The following is a 27427-nucleotide window of genomic DNA, read 5'->3' as shown; positions in this document are numbered from 1 at the left end:
GCATGCTCCTGTTCTGCTCTTCAGCTCACTGAAATCATCCTCACTGCACCGGGAGCTGGGCAGGGCAAGGGCAGCACCTCACCCTTCTGGGCTTCCCCGGCACCCAGCACGGTGTGTGCCACACAGCAGGTGCACTATCAGTATTTGCCAAACAGAACTGAAATGGGAGGCCTGTTCCACGTTTTGCATCTGGGAGACAGTAAATGAGCAATCTCTGGGCCTCAGTTTTATGCTCGAGGAATCAGTGACTCAGTCGTAGGGTTATTGTGAGGATCTAAACAAATCAGAGGATGCAGGTGAAACTGCTGAGCTGTGACCTTGGCTGTTCTTATTGCCCTGCTGTTTTTTATAAAGCACTCCTTCTAAGCCCTAGTTTCTATGAGATGGGATGTGCTCTGCAGGGGTCATCAGAGGAGCACTGGCCTGGGTGAGCCCACCTCTCGTTTCTGCTTAGCCACTAACTCACTCTGTGTCCTTGGGCAAGCAATCTCCCCTCCTCTGTCTCTTTGCCTGTCAAATCAGGGGACTGAGCTGGACAACCTCCGAGCTCCCTTTCTCGGTTCCCAATTCTCTGCATCTGAGACCAGAGGTGTGAGGGTGCGGAGTACAGTAGGATGGATGGAGATTAGATACAAGGAACCCTTTACAGGCACAGCAAGAGAAAGAAGCTGCAGACTGCTGTCTTATAGTCCTCGGACACGCCTGTGTGAAGTCTGCCTCTGCCTGAGGACAGGCCAAGGGCTTCTGGGAACTCTTTCTATGATTTTTATAAGCAGAGGCCTCCTACTTGCTCTGGCAAGCTGCTATCCAATTACAGACTCAGTAATGCCAGAAGCTTCCAGCCAGGTGTGGCGGTGAAGACCATGATCATCAAGCAACGAATGACTCCATGGGTTCCTCTGAAGCTCAACCTCCCTGCTCCTGGTTAACCCTGAGACTGTGTCACCTGTAGGGTGGACATTTAGTTGTTCACTTGGCCTGGACTTAGGAGAAGATCTAGGAATGGTGGTATCTCAAAGGTATGGACTGGACCCAGTAAGAAAAAGGGTACGGTAGAGGATTAGCTTTCTCATTTATTTGGCAAATCTGAACCTCAGTTTTCTCAGCTGCAAAATGGGGATAACAAATGACTGAATGAGGGGTCTGTGGTAGAGCTGAATCAGGGCTCTGTGGTAGAGCCGTGGCAACATGATCTGACAGCAGAGACTCTGCCTCAGCAGCTGTGGTGAGTGCCATGGCCAGTGACAGGCCCCCTTCCCCTCTCTGGTCCCAGCAATGGCTCTGAGACCTACAACAGTAGCTCTTGAGCACCTGCAGCAGCCCAAGGGTTCATGAAATATGGACTAGTGAGTAGGGGGAGATTCAAGCACTGAGAGACAGAGCAGAGAAGCTGCCCTTCCTGGACTTCATAGCACAAGTCTGCTGGCTCTAAGAGGTCTAGTCAGCCAGCTCTGGGCCTAGAGACTGGGCAGCCTGCAGGGATCTGCGGTCTCCTCCAACCCGAGGCTCCAGAGGACTGGAAAGAAAGCACTTTGAAGTAATGCCAGGCAGGAGGAAATCGATCAGACAAACGCAGTAAAGAAAGCCACCCCTTCATCACCGTGGCTTCCTTCGTGGTCTGACATGCAGTGCCGGGGCCCTCACAGGGCAGCACACTTCTTTGGGTTTCCAGCCAAATGACCTCATTTGCTCTTCGTAATTCTCTGTATTCCAGGAGGTAAGTAGGGCATACACATCTTACAGGACAGAGAATCTGGACACAAAGAGATTAAGGGGCTTGCCCAAGCTCACACAGCCAGGTGGTGGCAAACTCAGGTCTGGAACCCAGCTCCTTGACTTGCAGCCCACGTTCTCTTTCTATAATAGCTCACAGCCATGTGAGCCTGAAACTCAGAGGCCGAGCCCTCAAACCGGGCACTTACTTGTGGTGGGTACATACAAAAACCCCATCCTTCCCCGCAAAAATCTCTGTCAAGATTTAAAGACATTTGAGCAAAAGAGGAATAACAAGGCATCAATTTCCAAAATGTGGGAAGAGTTTGGCTGACAATGGGGAAGAAATGTCACATTAGATGTTTCCCAGAAGGAACAGTGAAGAGCGGCCCAAGCAGATGGTTGGCAAGGCCATTTGAAGGGCGTCAGGACTTGGTCGCTCTGCTCAGGCACGGGAGCGCCCACACAGGTGTGACTGTACCGGCACGTAGTCTGGGAAGACCCAGAGGCCTTTCAGTGCAGGCTCTGCTCCAGTGAGGGTGCCCTGGATGGGCTAGGAATGTGAGGCTGCAAGGATGAGCCCAGATCTGCCAAGGTCTGAGTCCTAAAGACCCCTAGAGGAAACTTGGAGATGAGAGGTTTGCCCTCATTCCTGCCCGCTGCGCTCTTCCTGGGCAGGTGATGATAATGTGCTGAGAGTCCGCTGGACCAGGAATAGGGAGACCAGAGTTCCCAATCTAGGTGTGTGATCTGGGCAAATTTTCAAGCTGCTCTGGCCCTACTGAGCTCACCTGTGCGGGAAGGGGCCTGTGAGGAGGAGGTTCAAGCTGTGCAGTCTGTGATGTGAGCACAAAGCCCCGCCCTGCTTTCCTAAGGTGGCGCCTGTGGGGATTTCTAGCTGGGAAGCAGCCAGGAAATGTGGTTCCTAAGCTGAAGACACTCAGCCTTCTGGAGCCCTCCCACTCCTGCTGCATCCTCACTTCTTCCCAGTAATGAGCCAGGCCGGGGCACATCCTGCCACTTCCAGGAACCACCTCCCTGCCTGCCTCCCCTGCCCACCCCAACGCATCTGCATCCAGAGACAAGTGCTGGCCCAGGACCTCCTAGAATCAGCTTCCCGGGCACCCCACCCTTCTTCCTACGAGACACACCAGCCCCAGGCCCAGTAGAGGGTCCACACCCTGAGCAACGACGACCCTTTGCCACCCTAGTCCAGCCTGGGGCCCGAATGCTCCTTCCTGTGAAGCCTGAGGTCTTGGAGCCCTTAGAAGCAGCTCACTTTGCAGAACAGGCAGTCTAATGTGGCCAGTCGGGGCCTCTGTGCCGACTTGATAACCATGCCCCTTTTTATCTGCTGAGACACAGCCCTGCGCCAGGTATCAGGCTCAGTGAGCAGAAGGTGGGCTGAATTTCAGGCTCTAGACGCCCTGGTGCAGGACATAATTGGCAGGACTATCCCAGGGAGCAAGGGTGTCTGGTCCTGGCCTGAGCTGGCTGGAGTAAGACAAGAAGCACCCAGTTTTCTCTGTGGCCAAATCCAGAGCTCTTGGAGGCCCAGGCAAGAAGCCATGAGAAAGCAACTTTGGTTCTATGCACACATTTGTGTGTGTGTGTGTGTGCATTGCGAGGGGGGTGCTGTGGGGAAGACGGGAGTTGTGTATATGTGTGGGGTATGTGTGAAGAGTGTGTGTGCATGTGTGAGTGTGGGTGTGTGTGTAAATGGAGGGATGGGTAGGGGAGGGTCTATGTGTGTCAGTTTAAACTGGAACTATGTGTTCTAAGGCCAATTGTGAGAAAGAAAGAGGTGGGGCTCTGCACCCTGGAAACTTTCCTCATTTGGGGTACCACAGATAACTGAGGGTGTCTGACGCCCTTCCCCCAACTCTCCTGGTCTCCTCAGGGTGCTGAGGTCAGCACGGCTCCAGGCACCAGCAGCCCAGTTCCTAGTTCTTGTTTTTAACACAGGCTGCTTTTGCCAGCAGCTGCATTTACAGTCTGGACTCAGGAAAGCAGAAAACAAACTGGCCTGCAAAGCCACTCCTGGGCCCATCACTTCTCCCAGAGGTAGGGGGACCTGGCGCTTAGTCAATGTGGGGTGGGAGGCATCAGGAAGTGCAGGCAAGAACACCAAGGACCTAATTTGCTTAAGGCAGTCACTGAGGTCCAAAGACAAAGGCAGGAGAGAGGTAGTGAAACCCCGTCTCTACTAAAAATACAAAAATTAGCTGGGTGTGGTGGCGCACACCTGTAATCCCAGCTACTCAGGAGGCTGAGGCAGGAGAATCGCTTGAACTCGGTAGGCGGAGGTTGCAGTGAGCCAAGATTGCTCCACTGCACTCCAGCCTGGAGACACTCAAAAAAACAAAAACAAACAAACAAACAAAACACAAAAAAACAGAAATAGGAAAAGAAGGGAATAGGATAGGAACTGAGGAAGGCAGGAGTCCCTGGGAACCAGCCTGCCACAAACAAGCGCACAGGCTGTGGACTGCACAACTGCAAGGGGAACCATTCACACAGATTACTCTGGGACTGTATGATAGGTAGGGCCAACTGACAAGGAGGGAGGAAGGAAGGTAGCTCATGGTGATCCAGACCCAGGGCTATGGCCCATGTTTTCATATGGTCTATGGACCTCACAAAAAGGCTGTGGGATGCATATCATTACCCCTTGTTACTGAAAATGTGACCTGTTGAGACACACAGAGGTTCTGAAGCCCAGAACTCTGAACTCCTAGTACAGTGTCCTTGGAAACCGCAGAGGCTGGAGTCCTCTCTGGACCCGCCGGTCAGCCTGCACCGGCCTTGCAGGTGTACATGTGCACATCCACCAGGGAGTTCACCCTGGGGAGGGATGGCTTTCCTCAGCCTTCCTGGAGGAGTCCTGAGCTGCCTGAGTGAAACAGCAAATCCCTTTCAGTCCTAAACGCAGGGTGAACCCCAGATGAACCACTTGGGGATGGGAATAGGTGGGGTAGGAGAAGGGGGGTGCTCAGGGAAACAAACCAAAGCAAGACAGAGAAACTACCCGCGCTGTTCCTCCACAGGGCCCTGAACAGGGAGCCAGGTGCTTACAGCATGTGTGCGGGCTGGTAGGAGGGAGGCTCAGACATCCCTATTTTCCCAGACCAGGGGTTCCAGCTCCCTATCACCTCCACCATACAGCCCAAAGACAGGGAGCCAGGGGATCAAGTCTTCCAAGACCCCCTTCCCAGGGTGCACTGTGATGTCCCAGATTTCACAGGCCACCAATTACAGGAACTGCTAATACAGTTTCCCAAGTCCCTCCTGACTCAGCTGCTTCATTTCCCCTCTTCTTCCTAGGTCTTACCTCCTAAGCAAAGCAAGAGGTGGTGAGGAGGCAGGGCAGGGCTCTCCTGCTCAGGATGTTCAGCCTCCCCTCTCCCTCCCACCTGCGACAGGATGAGGACTCCAGGCTGTGTCTTCCCTGGAGGCCTGACTGGGGTTAACCTGGCCCTTGAGCAGGCTGCTGACCTGGATAGCCTCTCTCACTGTCTTCCCTCTGCACTCCCAGCCAGGGCAGGCTTGGTAGCTCACACACAGCCATAGTGTAGCCCCAAAGAGCCGAGCCTGGCCCTACATCACGTGCCTGCCCGCATCAGAAAAGAGCTGCTCTCTGCAGAGAGGACACCAAGGCAGCTCCCAAGGGCACTGGACAGAAGCCCAGGTCTGGCACTAGTGGCCTGCACCTGGGCCAAGGGCCTGCACCACTTGGGTCTCGTCAATACACAGCTGCAGGAGCACTGGCCTGTCACGCCATGAGGCTGTGACCTCTCCTCTGAGGAGTCTGGGGTGAGCAGTGCTGGCCTGGGCAGGCCATGCTCTTGCAGAAAGAGCAAAGGTTTCTGGGACCCACTATGGTGGCACAGACATGGGCAGGGTGGATCTGTGTCCCAGTCGGAGCCACAGAGCACAGAGGGTAAAGGCACATGCAGACAGTCACCTACCTAGGTCCATTCAGGCAAGAGTTCTAGCTGCTTCCCAGAGATCCCCAGCGGTTCAAAGCCCTCCCTTGCCCAGAGTCTGACTTCCGAGTGCAGATGTGGCGCCAGCCCTGGCAACTAGCTCCAATACTGGGGTGGACGTGGCATCATCTGATTTTCTTGTCGGAGATACAACACATGGCACAGAAAGGGTAGGGGGCTATGCAGGACACTCAGCAAACTGTGGCAGGACAGGCTGGGGGTGGCGGCCCAGAGCAGTTGTTTTTAGCTTTTGACAGCATCTGCGTAGCATTTTAGAGTTAGAGAAAAGAAAACAGGCCGGGTGCGGTGGTTCCTGACTGTAATCCCAGCACTTTGGGAGGCCAAGGTGGGCGGATCACAAGGTCAGATCGAGACCATTCTGGCCAACATGGTAAAATTCCGTCTCTACTAAAAATACAAAAAATTAGCTGGGTGTGGTGGCGCATGCCTGTAATCCCAGCTACTTGGGAGGTTGAGACAGGAGAATCGCTTGAACCCAGGAGGCAGAGGTTACGGTGAGCCAAGATCACGCCACTGCACTCCAGCCTGACAACAGAGTGAGACTCTGTTTCAAAAAAAAAAAAAAAAGAAAACAATGATAATGATGATGATCTATAATACCTCATGGTTACTAGGTGCTTGCTATGTGCCAGCCAGAAAAGGCTTTTCATCTAAAGCATTTCTTTTAATCTTCAAACAGCTCTATAAGATGGATAGTACTATTCCCACCCCACCCGCCCCCGCCACCCCACACCATTTTTCTGATAAAGTAACTGAAATAAAGAAACCTGCCGAGGATCACTGTGCTAGGAAGTGGCAGAGGCAGGCTTAGAACCCTGCCAGCCTGACTCCAGAGTTCTGTCTTCTAACCACCACACCAGGCAACCTCCTTTAATGAGCAATTACCCCGTGTTTTTCTGGAGTGAACAGTTTTCGAAGTGCTTTCACTACCTGATTCTCTCCTCTTATGACCCAGAGCACTGACACCATTGAGCTGAATTTCTCTGTATGCCTCTGGCTGCCCTGCAGAGCTGCAAGCTCCCCAGGAACTTAAGAAGCAAGCCAGGGTCAGGGCCATAGAAGGTGCCTCTTGTAGCATGAATAAACCCAATGAGGTGAGGCTGATATTGATGTCTTCATTTTACAGACAAGAAGACAGAGGCCAGCTGTCTCCTGAGCTACAGCGGACCTGAATTCCTCTCCCGACCCCTGCCTAGGACTGCCCCAGGTAAAATGATCCCATACAGCACAGGAGAAGTGCCGGCTCGCCAAGGTACAGCATAGCCCTGGGTGCTTCTCTTCTGGTATGTAAGAGAGTGAACATGTCAGAACCATGGAGCCAACACCCCTCAGGCAGGCTGCTTACCCCGGCTGATCCTCTGCTTCTCCCCGGAGAGGATCCCTGGTGTGTCGATGACGCTGATGCTCTCCAGCACAGGGTTGGGTAGCTGGGCACACACGAACCTGCACGGGCAGAGGAAACCTGAGTGAGTACTTGCCCGCCTTTTGTGACCCAGCCCCATGACTCCAACCACCTGTCTTGTCTCTCTCAGGTGAGCTGCAGGTGCATCCTGAAACGTTCAGTTCACCACGGGCTTGCCCAGCTCAGGGCGTGGCTGACAGCTGACCCAGGGCTGAACCCCTGCCTCTCCCCACATCCAGTGTTAGAGTGCCCTGCACCCGGGTGTGTTTGGTAAAATGCTTTGTGACTAGCAGGGCTATTCCATAGCGACATCCCATCTTCATGTGTGATCAAAGCCTGGGTCTAATTCTTATGGCCCCAAGTCCTTAGTTTGTCCTTGGTCAGCTATCTCCCTGCCTTGAGTAACTCCACTTAGCTTGGCCCTTTCTAGGAACCTCAGCTTTTTTAGATAAACAATGAGAAGACACCCTGCCTGGTCTTCATATGAGCCCCTAGGGACTAGCGGGGCAGGAGGGACTTCACGAATCTGTCCGAAGCCATCACTGCACAGAGTCAGGGTCTGAGGATCCTCCTTCTGATTTGATCCTCGTGGGCAAAGTGGCTGTGCTTCCCTGTATATGTCCTCATTTGTACATAGAGTATCATTCAACAGTAACTGAAGCCCTACTCTGTGCAAGAAAGCAGGCTGGGTGCCATGGCAAGAGGATGACAAGCCTGGCTGGCTTAAAATGCAGACTCCCAGGAGGCAGGCCAGAATCCCAGCCCCAAAAGTAGATCTCACTCAGGATCTATGCTTTGAGGAAGCTCCCTGGATGATTGTGAGGCAGCCATGGTTCATGCTTGCCAAGTCCTGCTGCGGGGGACACTAAGATGTCCAAACCTCGATCCCTGTCTCCAAGGAGCACAGCCTGGTGCAGGACAGGAGGCCTATACATGGACAACCAGAATACACAGTGCAATGGGACCAGCACCCTGAGAGAAGTCAGATGAAGTGTTTGGAAAATTCAAGGCAGAGAAATGGCTTCCAGGGAGGGCTTCCTGGAGGAGTAGGCACTGGAGCTGGCCTTGAAGAATGGGAACCACCCAGGAACATTTATCTGGATATCTAAAGGCCAAACATCTCTATTAGGATGGCAGTCAAGTGTCATTCAAGAGAAGCGAGGGAAGGGGAGCAAACAAGGGGTGTGAAATAAGACCACTCAGCAGCGCAGAGACAGGAACCTGGAAATCTAAAACGTGCAGCACCTTGTGCGGACTGCAGTGAAGCCGGTGGCACGTGCAACAGGGCTCCCATCATCCCTGCTGTCCTTTCAATGGACATGCCTAGCAGACCCCCAGCCAACCTAAACATCCACCACTTTAGCTGTTGTGTGCTCCTGGAGAAAATCTCAGAACCTCACGATTTCATAGGTGCCTGCAGGAAGCCACATTCTTTCATCATTCTTCTCTGGCGATGCATATTTTCTCTCTCTTCTCTCTTCAGTATTTTCTGCTGGGAATGTCCTCTTTTTTTACTACATTTTTGGTGTCACTTCACCCATTAACGTCAGGGTCAAATGGCAACTTTCCCACAAAGGCCTCGTCAGCCCTGCTCTTCCTCTTGCCTGGGTTTTCACTGGCTCTCTCCAAGCCTGTGTCCACTGGACTGGATCAGCCTTACATTCCCCCACAAAACAAAGCCCAAGGCCGCTAGGGGCCTGGTGTCTGTTGAAATAAAACATGAATTCTATCCCTTAGCAAGGCACCTGGGAGGGAGGCAGGAGACACAGCCCCTCCTGCGGCCACATTTCTTTCCTTGTCAATGTCTGCTCTCCAGGCCAGACACGAGGTCACTCTGGAAATGCAGGATCTTGCCTGAGTCACCTTCATTTTATTCACTGAAATCACAAATATAGAGAGAGATTCCTGACCCCTTACTAGTATCACCTTTTATGTGCATGTTATTTGTTTCACAACACCTTCCTACATATTTTCTTTATACTTTTTGTAAAATACATGCACATGGTAAAAAACAAACAAACAAACAAACAAACAAACAAAAAAACAACCAAAACATGGTCCAGCAAGGCATAAAATGAAATAGGAAGGTGTTCCTCTTCTCCATCTGTCTGCCCTGCTCACTTCCACTCCCTAAATGGAACCCCTGTAAGCCGGTTACAGGCTCACACCTGTAAACCCAGCACTTTGGGAGGCCAAGGTGGCTGGATCACTTGAGGCCAGGAGTTCGTGACCAGCCTGGCCAACATGGTGAAACCCTGTCTCTATTAAAAGTACAAAAATTAGCTAGGTGTGGTGGCACATGCCTGTAATCCCAGCTATTCAGGAGGCTGAGGTGGGCAAATTGCTTGAACCCAGGAGGCGGAGGCTACAGTGAGCTGAGATCACGCCACTGCACTTCAGCCTGGGCGACAGAAAAAAAAAAAAAAAGTAACCACTGTAAAGAATTATGTATTTTTTCCTTTCTCAAATTTTCTTCACACATTTGCAGGATTAGATTATGGCAATTTACATTTTATCACTTTCTAGATGAAGATAATAATATTGAAAGAGGTGTCTTTACTTAAAGTAAACCACCCCACCCAACCTCACCCACAACTCCTGGTTTCAATAAATTTAACAATGGAGTTAATGAGACTTGCTGGGTTTGATTAATGACATAAGGGCGCTCAGCTTTCAGGAATACACCCAGCATATGATGGCAATCTCTTAAATTCTGTTATCATAATAGGCTATACGCTATTACATATAATACAGTACACTATATCATTATAAGCACAATTATCCCAAAATGGCATTATTCACTAAACCTGTACTCCTCTCTTGTGATGAGCCCAGTTTCCTCTTGTCTCTCCCCGGCTTTTCCCTCCTCTCCCCTGGGGTCTAGCTCCTCCTCTCTGCCTTCAGATAGGATGATGCTCCTCAGCTGACTCACCAGCATTGCAAACTCAACCTGTCCAAAATCAAATTCATCGCCAACCCCCTTGCTCAGATATCCGTTTCTCTTCAGCTCTGGTGATTCATTCTCCTGAATCATGCTCATCCCACCCCCTCCATTTCTGCATTTTAGCATTTTGGGCATCCAGAACCTCCTTACTCAGTTCCAGGTATGAGAGACACCCCTGGACTCCAGGACGCCTGCCCCACTGCACCTTACCACCACGACCTCCTCATTCTTCCTAAACTGACCTCGGTTTCATTCCCAGGTATGAGAGACACCCCGGATTCCAGGACGCCTGCCCCACTGCACCTTACCACCACGACCTCCTCATTCTTCCTAAACTGACCTCGGTTTCATTCCCAGGTATGAGAGACACCCCGGATTCCAGGACGCCTGCCCCACTGCACCTTACCACCACGACCTCCTCATTCTTCCTAAATGGACCTTAGCTTCATTCCCAACATAAACCAAACCCCATGCCTGGGCCTCTCTACCAGGCCAAGTTCCTGAGATTTCTCAGCATGGCCCTTCCGCTGCTCCCTACTCTGGGTGCACACCTTGGCCACTCACAATTTCACATTTCATTCATGTGGTTGTTTCCCTGTCCCTGTCTCAGACTGTTATTGACTCCATGCCACTGTAAGAAAGGTCAGAAACAAGTTCATAGGTTTATAAAAAATATTATTTGGGGCTGGGCATGGTGGCTCACGCCTGTAATCCCAGCACTTTGGGAGGCCAAGGCAGGTGGATCACCTAAGGTTGGGAGTTTGAGACCAGCCTGACTAACATGGAGAAACCCTGTCTCTACTAACAAAAAAAAAATACAAAATTAGTCAGGTGTGGTGGCACATGCCTGTAATCCCAGCTACTTGGGAGGCTGAGGCAGGAGAATTGCTTGAACCTGGGAGGCAGAGGTTGCAATGAGCCGAGATCACACCATTGCACTCCAGCTTGGGCAACAAGAGTGAAACTCCATCCCACCAAAAACAACAACAACAACAAATATATATATAGATATAGATATATATATATATGTATGTATGTATATATATTTAGAATAAGAGACATCGAGAATCCTTTGAGCAATGAGCCTCACCTTCCACAACTGAAAAATGGCCACAGCAGATGCCTATTCCATTCACTAAACAATTAAGGAATCAAATGAAACAAGACATAACACTATCACTAACTAACCTGTTGGTTACTATGTGCCAGGCACGAAGTGTTTTCTGTTCACTGTCCCACTTATTTCTCCTTTAACTCCTATTATCCTATTTTACAGATGGGAAAAGTAAGAAACAAAGAAGGTTTGTAACTTGTTCAAGAGCCACAGTATTAGGCAGGATTTGAACCCAGGTCTCTCTGAAGGCAAAGCCCGTATTCATTACCTCTACTCTAAACACCTCCAAGTAGAAAAAGTAGTTTTAAAATTATTTTCAAAGTGTTTACCATGCACATGTGAAACTGGATTTATAAGTGTAATAAGTGTGAGCAGGGGATCAGCCTGCATTCTGGTTAAACAGAATAATTAATGCGAAGGCCCAGATTAGTTTGCCAAGCATTCCTAGAGCTTTCTCCATGCAAATCATCATGATGATCTTGGTATCTGCAGGGCTGAACTTGTCCTGGGGGAAGACAGGTGACCTGTGGATGCTCATTTAATTTAGTAGAAGAGTCAGTGCTCAAACCCAAGGCTTCCCTCTGAAGTCCGGGGTTCTTCCCACCAGGTAGAAACAATATCCGTGAACAGAAGAGAACCTTCGTCTGCCTCCTTCCAGTTGGATGCAAATCCCAGCCACTGCACGTTTAGGCAAATGCTGGGAACTACATGGAGCATCCTCCTCCACTTTTACTAGGGGTAGGTGCAGGGTAGGGGAATGTGACCTAAGTCAATGCTGTATCCTTCCTTGCTCCCTGAGAAGGAGGAATCGGCCCAGCATTTGTAGCTGCTGCATCTCACAACTGACTCAGTTACACTCTCAGCAAGCAAGGGACAATCTAGGTATGGAAAGATTGACAGGAGACTCTAGGCACCAAGCCTCCCAAGGCCCTGCCTATTGTTCTTTCACCCCCCATACTCGAAGAAGAAGAAAAGAGAGCACCCGAAAGTGCTGTGTTTGCCTCCACACTCACCTGTTCAAGAAGGCGTTGCCAAAGGCGTTGAGTTTCCTGAAGGGTTTCTTGGGATCCACCACCAGGGCGTTCCCAGGGATGATCCCCTCCATATCTCCCTGCATCACTGCAATGAAGGAGTCTGTGGTGGGCTCGGGCCCAATCCTCATGCCTGGGAAGTCCTGTTCCAGCAGGTACCTAGCAAGAAGGAGCACAGTCCTAACGCAGGCATTTTGCTCAAAGATCAACACGGCATGTCTACTATAAGGCAGACAACATGCGAGTCAGAGGGGAGGGCAGAGCCACAGCAGCAAGATCTCATGGCCGGGAGAAATGCCTGTTAGATAATGAGTCCAGAGAACTTTGTAGAGCAGGTGGAATTTCAGCTGAACTTAAAATATTCTGTTTTTTGGTCCTTATCTTTTTCCCTTTCTCAATCAGTTGGGGGCTCGTGGGCGGGCATGGAAGGAGCAAGGTTTAGGCTCAGAAACAAAGCATGGATTGAAATGATTCTTACACAGAGTATTACAGACTCCATAACCGAAGGTAACCTGCTGAAGTACCCACACCAAGGCATGGTTAGAACTAAACTTTCCATAGACTCTGCTGGCTTTTCATAGGTCTTTATTTAACTGGTTAGTTCTTTAATATAAAAATAGCTCATATGTGATACAAAACACAAACAATATAAAAGGTACACTATGAAAAATGAATCTCTGGCTAGGCACAGTGGCTCATGCCTGTAATCTCAGCACTTTGGGAGGCCGAGGCAGGCGGATCATAAGGTCAGGAGTTCAAGACCAGCCTGGCTAACATGGTGAAACCCCATCTCTAGGAAAAAGACAAAAATTAGCTGGGCGTGGTGGCAGGAGCTTGTAATCCCAGCTACTAGGGAAGCTGAGGCAGGAGAATCATTTGAACCCAGGAGGCAGAGGTCACAGTGAGCCAAGATCATGCCATTGCACTACAGCCTGGGCAACAAGAGTGAAACTCTATCTCCAAAAAAAAAAAAAAAAAGAAAGAAAGGAAAAGAAAGAATAATGAATCTCCATCCTATCCTACACCTCTAGTATCTGTATTTTGTATCCTGTATCCTTCCAGAAATGTCCCATGCTCACAAGTACTATGTTATTAAGTGTTCACACAGATCTACACATTTATGATCTTATTTATTTTGTTGAGATGGAGTGTTACTCTGTTGCCCAGGCTGGAGTGCAGTGGCGTGTTCTCAGCTCACTACAACCTCCACCTCCCAGGTTCAAATGAGTCACCTGCCTCAGCCTCCGGAGTAGCTAGAATTACAGGTGCCTGCCACCATGCTTGGCTAATTTTTTTGTATTTTTAGTAGAGATGGGGTTTCCCCATGTTGGCCAGGCTGGTCCTGAACTTCTGAACTCAGGTGATCCACCTGCTTTGGCCTATCCCAAAGTACTGGGATTATAGGCATGAGCCACTGTGCCTAGCCACCTGATCTTATTTTTTAGCACAGAAGCAACCTGCACACCTTTCATTCTATTTTTCTTGTCATTATCCATTTAATTCCAACTTTCAAAGAAGAGACTACATTCAAAATGCCTTGTATAGCACCTGGCAAAAACAGATATGTTCAACAAATGAGTCCTCCCTTGTGCCCTTGGGTATCCCAGATAGAGATTATAATTGTGCTATGTTTTAAAACATGTGTTTGGTTTTTTACCTGCACTACCTAAATAGGTGTCAAAAAGTTACCTTTTATCTGTCAATGCCTTCCTTCTGCACCCAACACCCACACACACACCCCTCCCCACAACGTGCGCATGCTTTGTAACCATGAAGGATGTTGTAATGTGCACAAGCAGGAATGTACAGATCCTGTGATGATGACACGGATATTATCAATGCACGTGTTTCTTTTTATGCTTAATATGTTTAGGACATAGCAGGACAGATCTATTGCTCCTAATGACAACGTAGAATTCCATTGTATGGGTTACTACTGGCTAATTTAACGGCCACATTGCTGACCATTTACAATTTTACAAATAACTTTCAACTGTTTCAATTCTTCCTAGCTGGAAGACAAATGGCAGTTTGTCTGACAAATGGGAGTTTACACATTATCCCAACCAGACAGGTGAAGAAGAGGAAGGGGGTTTGTTTATTTTTGTGGAATGGTTTTTAACATTCTCTTTCTCTTTCTGTCCTTCCGTGTGGGCCAGGAGGGGGCCAGAGGTCCAAGATCTGGTCCTGTTCACTCACTGTGCAGCCTCAGGCAGGCCCCCTTCCCTCTCTGGGCCCCATCCTCCGTTCCCTTTAAGAGGCTAAACAATGTGACAGAACAGGTGCCTCCTGTTCTAAAAGTCTGTCCCTGATCTGCTGCCTGAAGCATGCATTTCTGACACAGGTGGTGCCCATCTGTGTCACTCACACCCACACAGCTCTGCCCCTCGTTGGTGGCCACTCCTGAAAGGACAGGGGGATGGTGAGCGGACTATTCCTCTGAGCTTCTGGCTGTGGCCCGGGAAGGCAGGTGACTCTCTGCTCTTCTCCGAGCCTATGCGGTGAGAGCCCAAAGTCCCCTCTCTCTCTATCAGGAGTAGGGCCCTGGACACTGCTACTTCTCCAAGCTACCCAGCTGATTCTACGTCCAGCCAGTGTTGGTAACCTGCTCTGGACCCAGCCTTTCATTTGACTGAAATAACTGCTGACATCCCATAGCCTTTCCACGTGTCACACATTATGCTAAATGTTTTGACAACAGCATCTCCTTTGGTTCTCACAGGAGCCCTATAGATAGGCAGGCACTGAGGAAACTGAGGATTAGAAGGGTTACATGGCTTCTCAAAGTTAAACAGCTAGTAACAGAGCTGGAATCCACATGCACATCAGTCTGACCAAATCCTTCATTCTTCAACTGTCTTCTACCCTGAGGAAACCACTGCCCAGCGAGCTGATAAGGTCCCACAGGCCGACAGGGCAGAGCTAGTACCAGAGGCCACATCTCCAGGGCCCATGCCCTCGCTCTCTGCCCATCCTGTGACTCCCTAAGGCAGGCCAGCGCAGGTGGACTGCAGCAGCAGGCCTGGTCTGCACAGAGGGTGGTGGCCAGGGAGGCTCGCCAGGGCTTCCTCCCACTCATCAACATCCCATTTGTGCCTTTGAGCAGCGTTCTGAGCTGTGAATTCACTCTGCGGTTCCATGATAGTTAAAGTCAGGTTGCTATGGGCTCCGTCCCCAAGGGGGAGCCTCGGCAGCCAGCCCTGGAGGAAGCTGCTGATCCGCTGAGAGTTGGAGCCCTCCTGTCCAAAGGCCACCTGCCACACAGGGCACAGATGGCTTTCAGGTTGTCTTGGGAAGCCCCTCATCCCTCCAGATCTCAGCTCAGTGATCGGAGTGTGAAGGCAGGATTTCCTCTGGTCAGAGGATCCCTCTGAAAGCTGGCACCGAGGTTGTGATGAGAGTGAATCCTAACAGCTGTACCCTTGGCTAGCACTTCCTGCCTTCTCAGAATACCTTCTCCTTCAGGGCCTCCTGGGAGAAGCTGGGAATCTCAGTGGCCTGGGGCCAGTCAACCTGCTTCCTCTAACCTTGAGGGCTATGCTCTTCAGGGGGTACTTAACTCAGGGAACCTCAGTACCTCCCTCCATAACATGGCGGGTAATTGTTCAAACTGACTGAGCACCTGCGATGTCCTGGATGTTATTCTAAATTTTCCATGGATTATCTCATTTCACCTTCCCATATACTATGATGTCAGCACTATGCTCTTCCTCATCAAATGGACCTAATAAGAAAACCTATCTCACAGGGTGTTCTGAGGATTAAATTCATTGCAGAAGTTAAGCTTTTAACCAGTGCCTTAAATTACCTAGATTATCATTCCATTTGAAGGAAGAGATAAAGGCTTAATGATGTGCCCCAGGTGATGCACTCAGTAAATAGTAACAGGGCTAGGATTTGAACCTGGCACTTGGATTTGAGTTCATGCTCCTAACCACTACACTCATTCTCCTTTCCTGCCTTGACCAGGAAATGCAGCCCTCTTTAGGCACAGGCCAAAAGGGTTGAGCTCCCTTTTAGAACAATGAATGGGACAAGAAGGCCACAAAGAAATATGGTTTGGCAGGAGGTAGGCAGGGCCAGGCCTTGGAGGGGAGGTGAGGCTTTGAGGCCCACAAATGCAGGAGTGTACTCATCTCTATAAATATCAGCTGTGGAGTTCCCTGCTTGGCCTCAGTGACTGGGGTGTGGCATCCCAAAGCTGCTGCTCTCACGTGATCAGAGCAGGTCCCTGACCCCAAGGGCTCTAAAAGGACACTTTTGGATTTACAAACAGTCGGGCAAGATTACCCTTCATGAGAAAGATTCTACCCTGATTGGGAAACCCCATTTATCTTTGCTTGCCCGGGCAGCTGACCTAGTGAGTGTGTGGATGAGAAGCCCTAAGCGGGGCTCTGCAAGGGAGCAGCAACAGTGGATTGTGGGAAGTAGGGATCAACAAAGGCTCCAGGGACAGCTGAAACAGAGAGGGCTGAAAAGAACCATTCTGAGGCAGCCTCAAAAATGCCCAGAATGAACAGGGCCAAACAGCAGTGATGAAGGATCGTCCTCACACAGGCATCTCAAATTCCACCCCTGAGAGGGACATGGTGTTCTCAGCAGACGAGCGAAGGCTTCCTAGCCTAACCGGGTGGCTTCCGGAGAAGTTACAGGACCGCAGCCTGAGGTGGTCAGGCAAGGGCCTGGGGTTTGTCCTGCTAAACCCACATGACCCAAAACTTGCTGGCCACACATGGGTCTGGGGAAACACTGAGTCTAACGAGGCCACCAGCAAGTCCAGGCAGCACAGTCGGGTGGGGTAAATTCTCAGGGACATTTGGGTATGGCTTACAGCAGCGGGTGCCCCTGCAACAAAGCCACCACTGTGTCCAGAAAGGAAAAATCTATTGAGGAATCTCATGCACTGATTCTTTATGGGGAGCGATACAGATTGCCTCTGTTGCCAGGAGGAAACGTTCCCACAGCCGTGTAAAAAAAGAAAAGTTAATTCAGGCCAGGGTGGGAACAGCGGAGACAGGGACACACGAGAATGAGGGGAGACAGGACAGACTGAGTCCAGGATGATAATACTCGCCTTGTCGGCCTCGTGGGTTTGAGGGAGACTGTAACGCACCCCATAGACACAAGCGAGGAAGTGGATGGGAGACTCCACAGCAAAGTTGAGGCATGAGTCAGCTCCGTGTTCCCTGGAGCAGCTATAACTGGCCCTGTTGAAAGCACCCTCAGCCACGTGATGAAGGGATTCCAGCACGAAGGAGAATCTGGTGGCCAGACAGTCCAGCCTCCTTGCGACAGGCCAGCCCGCCCAGGGCACTACTCGGCAACATCCCCAGAGCTCAGCGATGTGCCTCTCCTCCAGCCCTCCCCTTCGTGCTGGAGAAGGGCCTTCCCGCACCTTCCTGAGAGCCTGCCTCTAAGCTCATATCAGAGTCAGCTCGAGAGAGGAGAGGAAATGATAAAGCCCCATGCGCAGGGCCTGGAGCACAGCTGGTGCTAAACTGGTTCTGCCTCCCCCTGAATCCGGTCAGTAATGCTGTGAGGCAGTTATTACTATTCGCATCTTATGGATAAGGAAACTGCGGGTCAGAAAGGGGAGGTGGCCTGACCTCTGTCAGACCTTCCTAACCAGGTCTCTGGGCAGGAAGTGGTGGAGCTGGATTCTGCTGACTTGGACTGTGTTCCATGGCCTTCGTCCCACTGTCAATGGGAATGGGAGGGAGACCTTTCCCCAAAGGTCTTTCTCCTCCCAGTAAATGTTTTTCCTGATGACTTCCAGGCACCTGACTTACAAGGCAGCCCCTAAGCCAGGCTGAGGCACGTAGACACAGTTCCTCTGGCTTAAGGCCTTCTGCTCCCTTGTGTAACACTTAGGCCTTGTAAGAAGCAGGTGGATTTTCACCCAGGCCCCTGTAGACAGTCAGCAGATCAGAACCCTGACAGACTAAGGACATCCCCTGGCCTCGGTGGGTGGACAGGGCTGAAGGCGATGCAGGGGCTGTGCCTGGCAGGATGGACTTTGCAGTGAGTGGGTCCACTGGGGTGGTGGTCCTCTTACTTTATCCCTTTGGCTTTCTGGAGAACCATCTTTCCCGGCGCGGTGGCGCTGTAATGTCTGGGGTGGGGATGTCAGGGTGGTGATGAGAGCTGGTGCAGCCACAGCAAATGCCAGGTCACCTTTGGGGTGGGAGGTCGCAGTCTCCTGAAGTGGGAGAAGCTGAAAGGGTCAGCTCAGTAGCCCTCAGGGTGGACTCCCAGCAGCCCCACCGTGTGCTCATGCCTCAGAGTCCAAGTCACATAATAGAAGGTCCGTGCAACCCTCGAGACCAGCTCAGCCTCCCTGTGGAGCCCAGGGCAGCCTAGCTCTGCAGCCCCAGGTCCCACAGCCAACCCGCTAGAGCCCCTATCTCAGCTCTGCCAAGGTCCTGGGAGGCCTCCCTCATGGCCCATGGAAGTACTCAGGCCTTTCTCAGCCCCTGGATCAGCCAGCTACTCACCTCCACTACCTGCAGAATAAGGGGCCACAGAAGTAGGCAGCGAGAAGGAGTGACCAGGGGCCAGAGGATCTAAGGAAGGAGGGATTCGAGGCTGCATGCCAGGCAGAGAAATAGCAAAGGGAGAAGAATAGCAGAGGCAGGAGGAAAGGCTGCCAGGGCCAGAGGACACAGAGCTACTGTACTCCAAAGAGGCAGCCTGTGTTGGAGAGGGCAGCCGCCAAGCCAATTTACTGTTTATTTTATTACTCTGTGTTGCCGGGCCTTAGGCCAGGGAAGTTATTTCAGGCAAAGATCACAGCACATTAATTAGTTATTAGAAGAATGTCCTTTTCTGTGTGTTCTTCCTGAGACAAGAAATAGACCCCGTGGCAAGCACATATAACAGAAAGTGGATGGACCCTCAGGGGCAAAACGCCAAGAACTGGGGGAATGAAGAGGCAAGTCTTTGTTTCTGAGGAAAAGGCCCCTCACAGGTTCAGGCCTGGGATAGAGACAAGAATCAAGGCGAGAAGCAGGGATGGGAGAAGGGAGGGGAGGAGGCCTTCTGAGACGTAGGCATGGACGCACTTATCCACCCCAGAGCAGCCTCACTCGCTCTGGGGAAGGGATGCAGTGTCAACTCACCCTCTTGGAAAACAACTGCCAAATATGACTCTTAATCCAAAAATTTTAAAGTTAAAAAATAATTTAAACAAAACTCTGCCCAACCTTTGGCCTAGCAATTCCACTTCTGGGAATCTCAAAAAACAAAAAACAAAAAACAAAAAACCACACATACAATATAGGAAAAAATATTATACACAGAGATATTCAGAATTATTCTACAATAACAAAAAATTAGAAATAGCCTAAAACATCCAAGAGAAGTAGATTAAGTAAATGAAGACTCGTATATACACACAATGAAATAGTATGTAGCTGTTAAAAACAATGCTATTCATTAGTTATTATTCATTAGTTAAATGAATAATTGTATATACAAACAGTGAAATAGTATACAGTTGTTAAAAATAATGCTTACAAATAATGCTTATAACATGGGAAATGTTCACGCTATAAGTAAGAAAAACTGGCCAGATGCAGTAGCTCACGTCTGTAATCTCCAGCACTTTGGGAGGCTGAGGTGGGTGGATACCCTGAGGTCAGGAGTTCGAGACCAGTCTGCCTAACATGGTGAAACCCCATCTCTACTGAAAATACAAAAATTAGCCAGGCGTGGTGGTGGGCGCCTGTAACCCCAGCTAGTTGGGAGGCTGAGGCAGGAGTCGCTTGAACACAGGAGGCGGAGGTTGCAGTGAGCCGAGATTGTGCCATTGTACTCCAGCCTGGGTGACACAGTGAGACTCCATCTCAAAAACAAAAACAAAACAAACAAGCCAGCACACAAAATTATATGTACAGCATGATCTCAACTGTGCTATAACATAGCTACAAATACTGGAAATATATTTTATATATAAATTATATGCTTTATATATAAATGTTTTATATGTAAATTAAAATAGCTTCTCCTAAGTCATGGGATTATGGGTGACTTTCTTTCTTCTTTAAATTTATTCTTTTCTATATTTTCCAATTAAAAACAACTGTTTATTGGATTTTATGAGAAAGAAGAAAAGTACACGATTTGGTTCTGGAGGGTTCCCTGTGGTACGACCCCTCCTACAGTGCTGGCTGACATTCCCCCAAGGGGAGACAGCTTTTGATGCATGAGCTAAATTCAGCTGCTGACATGAGTGGGGAGAGGGAACTATTGCACATGGAGGATAAGAAAGAAGAGAGATCTGTCTCTCCCGGTCTTGCTGTCTCCCTCAGATAAGGAATCATCTGTGGCAATTTGACTCTGCCACTTTCTTAGACCCAGTTAACAGCCAGCGATGACTCAGGCAAAGCCAGGAGAGTGTCTCAGACAAAAGGCACTTAAACCTGTCTGCTGCTTGGGGATCCTTGCCTCTCCCCATCTTCCCTTCCATTCTGCAAAATGTCTGCTGGGAACCTCCTATAGCTGAGACCCTGGAAGAGGCCCCGGAGATGCTAAGGCATGGATGTTGTCTTGTCAGTGATTGTACTCCAGGAAGGAGAAGCTACAAATAATGTAGGAAAGGTTATAAATACCATATGTGCAGAGAGCCAGGGAAGACTGAGAGGGGGCAAGGGACATCTGCAAATGGCCTGCATTTCCCTTGAGGCATGAATGGGCCAAGTGGAGGCCAGGGCTCACAAAGGAAACCCTGCACACAACCCAGGCAGCTCTGAAGTACCTTTGGCAGCAATGGGTGCTTAATAAAACAAGGGGCATGGCTTAGATCAGGGGTTCCCACCCTAAGTCCAAAGATGGCCCTTGCACCCCCAACATTATATGCAAATTTGAGATGTATATACATTTTTCTAAAGATAGAAAGTTCAGAAGCAATGGATTAGATTAATCTCAAAGGCCTCTTGCAGTTCTATCAATACAAAACATACAAGAGCCAACAGGCCCATCACCTCCCAAACTCCTTCAGAAATCACTTGGCCTCTCAAAGCTGCTGAGCCCTAGGCTGTGCACTCCACAAGGACAAACTGAATGTGGTGTTGTGTTTAGACATGACCTATTAGCATGGTGCTACTTCCAGAAGGCTTGCGTTACAAGGTCGATGTTAGAGAAAATTAGTACCTAGAAAATTAGTAACTAGACTGTTAACTTTTCTGCTCTCCGCACCAAACAAAGCACAGCATTTCGCATGCTGTGGATGCTCAGACAGCCAAGGAATAGGAACACGGATACCCCTGCTTTCCAAACCCTCTGCAGGAGATGAGCACGCTTGACTTTGGGGGGCCACCAAACTCCATTCTCAGTCTGTGGGAGCCTGACTCTTAAGACAGAGGGCCACAGCATTCTCAACAGCTTGGAATGGCTGTAAAAGAGGCCAAGAAAAATGGCCGGCCTTGAAGTTGGGAGGATTGACGACTGGAGAGAAGCCTGTTATCTAAAGATAGGAAGGGCCTCTGGTGGACCTCTCTGAATGCAGGGTGAACAAATTGACTTCTTGAGCTTCTCTCCAGCCCAAGGATTCTGTAATTGAAGGGAATGGATGACTCACTCTCAGAGTTACAGGCGTTTAGCCAACCATCTCCTCACATGCATCTAGGACTTAGATCCCAGGTCTGCTGCCCACTCTTTAGATGGCTCTGCACAATTCATTTAACTTCTCTGCGCCTCAGTTATCTCACCTGCAAAGTCAGGAACTGGATGAGACAATGCCAATATCCCTTCCACCTCTAAGAGTCTTTAATATTATTATTGAGCCATTAAGATCAAATAAGAGAAAGGAAAAAAAAAAAAGCATTCTGCTTCTGGACTCTGTCCAGTCTCCAAGATACATATATACACACACAGGAGCTCTGCTTTAGAGAAGGAAATGATAAAAGGAGGACAAGTAGCATCCCCAGGCAACCTCCGTCCCCAGGCCTGCACCCATCAGAGCTCAGCTGCAACTGTGAGGCCCCCACGTGAGTGCCAAGCCCCTTGAAAAGCAAGGGAAGAGCTTTTGCCCGTGAATGATGTTTCTAAAAAGTGAAGATGCAAGACATTCCCACCAGCATGAGGTGCTCCAGAGACCAGGAGCTCTTCCATTGTGCCTCCTGGGGCTCGATTTCATCATCTATAAGATGGGGAGACCAGGAATGGCTTTACACTTGAATACTTCAGGTTGACCACTAGAGCCAAGGGCCAAGTAGAGTGTACAGGTATTGGGTAGCATGGGAAGGGGGACCAGCAAAAATTATGGGGTAAGATTTTGACGCCTGCACACACACAGATCTCTTCAGAGCCCTCAACTGAAGGCTTCCCATTGGTCCCCTGTCAGGAGTGGAGCACCAGGAGTGACCAGAGGGACTAGGCGCTGGGCTCCGGGGTGGGCTGCTGGGACCCTGGGCCGGCTCACCTGATGAAGGTGGTCTTCCCAGTGGAGTACTGGCCCACCAGCAGAACCATGGGCTTGTTGTCGAAGTCGGCATCCTCCAGGGCGGGCGAGTGGAACTCGTGGAAGCGGTAATGCTCTTCCAAGGGCAGCAGCTTGCTCTTGTAGAGTTTCTTGAGCCCCTCACTCACCGTCTGGAAAACCTCGGGGTCCTTCCTCCGGCGGTCGTCCGTACCCAGCCAGCTGAACATCGCGGCCGCTGCTCGCCCCCGGCACGCAGCCCCAGGGGAAGACTCCTCCTCAGGGAAAGATGTCCCGTAGGACCGGTCCGCCGGGCTCCAAGCCGCGCCGCCGCCTCACCCAAGCGCGGAGCTCAGCCGCACCATGGCCCGGGCACGCGGCTAGGAGGGCCGGGAGCGCACTCTCCCTGCTCCTGGGACCAAGTCCAGCCGCCGCTGCATCCAGCAGCCCAGGCCGGAGGGAGGATAAATGATCTGGGCTAGAGGAGGAGGGGTGCAATCTTGGAAATTAAAGTCGAACCTGCAAGGAAACTGCCAGATGCCGGGGTCCCCGATCGGCCCCCAGCCCTCGCCTGCTCTGCCCTGCGTGCAGCAAGGGATGCTTCGGCTCCGCTCCTGCCGGACCGAGGCGGCTCAGGGGAGGCGGCGACGCTGCCCACCCCGCGGACAGCTCCGCATCCGCAGCAGCATCCTGCAGCCCCAGGCGCTGGTTTAAATGCCAGCTGGGCAGGAAGCCGGCGCGCGGAGGAAGTCCCCGAGTACTGGCAAGGCAGGGCCGGCCCCACGGTCCCGGCGACGCGAAGCCGCGCAGGGCGCCGCCATGTTTGTGGGCAGGCGCTCAGCTCCAGACCTGCGGCCGCGCGGGGAGAGGGATGCTGACCCAGTCTCGGAGGAGAGCGCCGGTGTCTCAGTCCCCGCCTCTGGGGCTTCGATTTGGGAACAGCGCCCTCTCAGGGACGGCTGCGAGGACAGAGTTGACCTGTTCATCACCCTCCCTGCATTGAATCGCCTCTCCTTCGGTTGCTGAGGTCAATTCCCTAGGAAAACAGGTACTCTACTATTTGGGATTTTTTTTTTTTTGGCATAGAAAGAAGGATCCACTATCAGGTTCCACAAAATAACCAAAACTGTCACTACCCAAACTTTTAGCTAGGCTTAGGGTGAAGGCATAATCGTTCCCTTTTATTTATTCATTCATTCCAGCAAAACAAAACAAGCCAACAAGCAAAATCCCTGCAAATATTGGGCATTTATTATGGGGCAGATACAATTTTGGTGACTGTGGATACAGAGATGAGTGCTGAACAGACTCTTCCTTCCAGGAACTCCAGTGAAGGCAGGCTTTAAAGAGGAGGCATGAGCAGAGGGCCATGGGAATACAGGGAGGATTCACTCCTTTTGTGTGGCTAATTTGAGGAAGGCTTCACGGAAAGCATGACTGTAAGCTGGATCCTAAATGATGAATTGACATTCATTATTCTAGCAGCATAAGGAGCATTTGCAAAGGCTTGAGGAACATGGGAGAACTTGGTGTGTCTAAGGCAGAGTAAACTGTTTGGCATAGCTGGAGTGTAAGGTTTAGGAAGGTGGAAGAGAGTGAGGGAGGCCAAGCGTGGAAGGCTTTGCCAGAGATGGGGAACCAATAACAATGCTATTACTAATCATTGTTACATTAACAAAATGCTCAGCATGTGCAGGGGCGTGGGCTGAGTTCTCAGTGAACATTGCTTTATTTAACCTTCATGGCGGATCATATTATCTCCAGCATCATACCAAGGAGAGTGAGTGGGAACACTGTTCAGGTGTAGGCAAAAGCAGAGCATTGTGTGTAGATAATTTAAACCCAATAATAAACTGGCTGAAAGTTGATGTGCTTTGTATTGGCACCATTCTAAACAGTATAGTGATAAAACACTCCTCCCTGCCCAGGCTGATGGCTCCCACTACCCTCCCTTCCACAGATGAAGAAGGAGTAGGCTATGGACCAGGCAGGGACTGGAATGCCAAGAGCAGTGTTGGGGGCAGGGACTGGAGGAGCAAGAAGTTGGAGATTGATATGGTTTTGCTCTGTGTCCCCACATAAATCTCATCTCTAATTGTAATCCCCGTAATCCCCACATGTCTAGGGACAGAGCTGGTGGGAGGAGATTGGAATATGGGAACAGTTTCCTTCATGCTGTTCTCATGATAGTGAGTGAGTTCTCGTGAGAGCTGATGGTTTTGTAAGGGGCTCTTCCTGCTTCGCTCCTCACACTTCTTTCTCCTGCTACCTTGTGAAGGACGTGTTTGCTTCCTCTTTTGCCATGATTGTAAGTTTCCTGAGGCCTCCCTAGCCATGCAGAGCTGCGAGTTAATTAAACCTTTTTCCTTTATAAATTACCCAGTCTTGGGTATTCTTCATAGCTGTGTGAAAACAGACTAACACAGAGGCCAAGAGACCATTTAGGAAATGATTTCAAAACTTGACAGCAGCAATGGGATTGGAGAAGAGGTCAGACTCAAAAGATTTTTTCATGGAATGGAATTGTCAGATCTTGGTACGTGATACAAAAGAGGACATAAGGGTGAGGCACAGTCTAGGATGATTTTGAATTTTCTACCATAGGGGATAGGATCGTCAGAGAAGCTCTTCTACTAATTAGGGGAGGCACAGAGAGAGCTGATTTAGCAGACACAGATAATGTATTTAATCTAAAACATGTTGCATTTGAAGTGCCTGCAGGAGCTTCAAGAAGAGTATGGTGAAGCTGCAGGGATTTCAGAGGAGGGGGGATTGATCAAAGGCCAGTGCTGAATAGAATCTCCTTAGTTACATCTCAGATCTCCCGATTCTGTCCTTGAAACCCAAAACTGATCACCTCTTGTTGAGAATTCACTCAGATTAATATTTCACCCTTGGTATTTAGTTACTACCAGCATACAAACCTAAGGAATAATATTAAAGATATTTAACAACTCACAAGGTATGAAAATCAAACACCCAGAACAGACACTGGCCTTCGCAGTGGAACAAGACTTGAGCCCTGTGCCATACCTGGTGTTAATACAGTGGTGTCTGGACCTTGGAGAGGTCTGGGCCCGTCCCTGGGGAGAGGTCAGGATGGCCAGCGTGACAGGAAAGAAATCAAGGGGCCCCATTATGGAAATATTTCAAGAATTTTGTAATCAGTACAACCATGCCATTGTCTGCTGAATGTCTGTTCTGAATATCTAATTTGCTGAGTGCCTGTTGACACATCTACTCCCGTCTGAATCTTGAGTAGTTGAAATCTATCTGTTTAAAAAAGGAACTAACGGAGCATTTCTGTAGACTAGCGATAAAAAGCCATAAAAGATAATATTTAAAAAAAATACCGTTTTCAAAAGAACAAAAACCTAGGGATAAACCTAACAAAAGATGTGCAAGATCTTTATGTGAAAAATGATAAAACTTTATAGAAAGATGTTAAAGAAGTTCTAAATAAATGGGAGAGACATGTCATGTTCCATCGTGGAAAGATTCCGTGTCACAAACATGTGAATTCTTTACAACATAATTGATAAATTCAATAGTTGAGAGATATGATTGAAATCAAAATCTAAATAAGGTTTTCCATGGAAATTGACAAGGTGATTCTAAAATGTATAGCATATAGAGCAATAGTAAAATATAGCTTAGATATTCCAGGAGAAGAAAGAAGATAAGAGGAACAAGGAGGAGGAGGAGGAGAGGGAGAGGTGGAAGGGGAAGGAGGGAAGAAAAAGGAGAACAGGGAAGAGAAGAAGACAACAGTAACATAGCAATGTCAACAACTAAGTGAGGAGAACTTGCCCTAGTGGACATTATTATAAAGTTGCAGTGGTTAAGATGGTTTTGGCACAGAGACCAAGAGAATAACGACACAGTAAATAGCCAGGAAATTTGGAAACCTGATATCTACAGAAGTTGCTTTAGAGATTGCATATATGTCACCACAAAGTCAGGAAGAATTCTTTAAACAAGATACCAGAAGTACAAACTGAAAATGAAAAAAACTAAGTTTAGCACTAGCAAAATTTTAAACTGTCATTCAACTAAAAATAAAAAAGTGAGTGAAAAGATATTTCCCATACACAAAAACCCACAAAAGCATATCCAGAATATAGAATTAATGCCTGTACATTGATAAAAAAAGACAAACATTCCAATAGACAAAAACTTGGCAAGAGCCACAAAAATGTCTTTTACAAGAGGCTACATGAATGTCCTATAAACACAAGAAAAGATGCTGCATCTCATTAGTAATTAGAGAAATGCCAAACCACACTAACACTCCATACCTACCAAAATGGCAAGAATGAAATAGTTGGATGATACCAAGGTTGGTGAGGATGTAGAGCCATGGGAGCTCTCATAAAATGCTGGTGGGTGTGCAGGCTGGCACAAACACTTTGGGAAACAATGTGGCATTGCTTCGTGAAGCTGAAGATGTGCATGACCTGCCATTCTATTTCAAGGCATGATCTAGAGAAACTCTTGCACATGTGCATAGGGAGATAAGTCTAAGAATGTTGATGGTAGCATTATTTGTAGCAGCAAAAATATATAAACAACTAAATGTCCTTCAACGAGTAAATGGATGAATTGTACTACATTCATGTAAAATATATAGCACACTGGGGTCTAGTTGAGGGTGGAGGATGGGAGGAGGGAGAGGAACAAAAAGCAAGACCTATTGGGTACTAGACTTAACACCTGGGTGATGAAATAATCTGTACAACAGACCGCCATGACACAAGTTTACCTATATAACAAACCTGAACCTGAACCTGAAATAAAAG

The 27427-nt window shown here is 49.3% G+C and overlaps 2 protein-coding genes across 2 annotated transcripts in view; one reads left to right on the top strand and one right to left on the bottom strand.

Moving 5' to 3' along the window:
* The window catches only part of EHD3 (EH domain containing 3), a 33067-nt gene extending 9688 nt beyond the window's left edge, over positions 1–23379 (bottom strand). The window contains exons 1-3 of the mRNA XM_007971037.3: positions 22632–23379; positions 12194–12370; positions 7066–7163 (exon numbers count right to left, since the gene is read on the bottom strand). Coding sequence (XP_007969228.1) covers positions 7066–7163; positions 12194–12370; positions 22632–22858 — 502 coding nt within the window. The 5' untranslated portion in view covers positions 22859–23379. The remainder of the gene's footprint in view (positions 1–7065; positions 7164–12193; positions 12371–22631) is intronic.
* Positions 23380–23496: 117 nt separating this feature from the next.
* The window catches only part of CAPN14 (calpain 14), a 59045-nt gene continuing 55114 nt past the window's right edge, over positions 23497–27427 (top strand). The window contains exon 1 of the mRNA XM_038006750.2: positions 23497–23676. The gene's annotated coding sequence lies outside the window, so the exon portion shown is untranslated. The remainder of the gene's footprint in view (positions 23677–27427) is intronic.

Source organism: Chlorocebus sabaeus, chromosome 14 (assembly GCF_047675955.1).
Source record: "Chlorocebus sabaeus isolate Y175 chromosome 14, mChlSab1.0.hap1, whole genome shotgun sequence".
NCBI lineage: Eukaryota > Metazoa > Chordata > Mammalia > Primates > Cercopithecidae > Chlorocebus > Chlorocebus sabaeus.
Note: the sequence above shows the minus strand (reverse complement) of the source record. Positions and strands in the feature narration are given on the sequence as shown.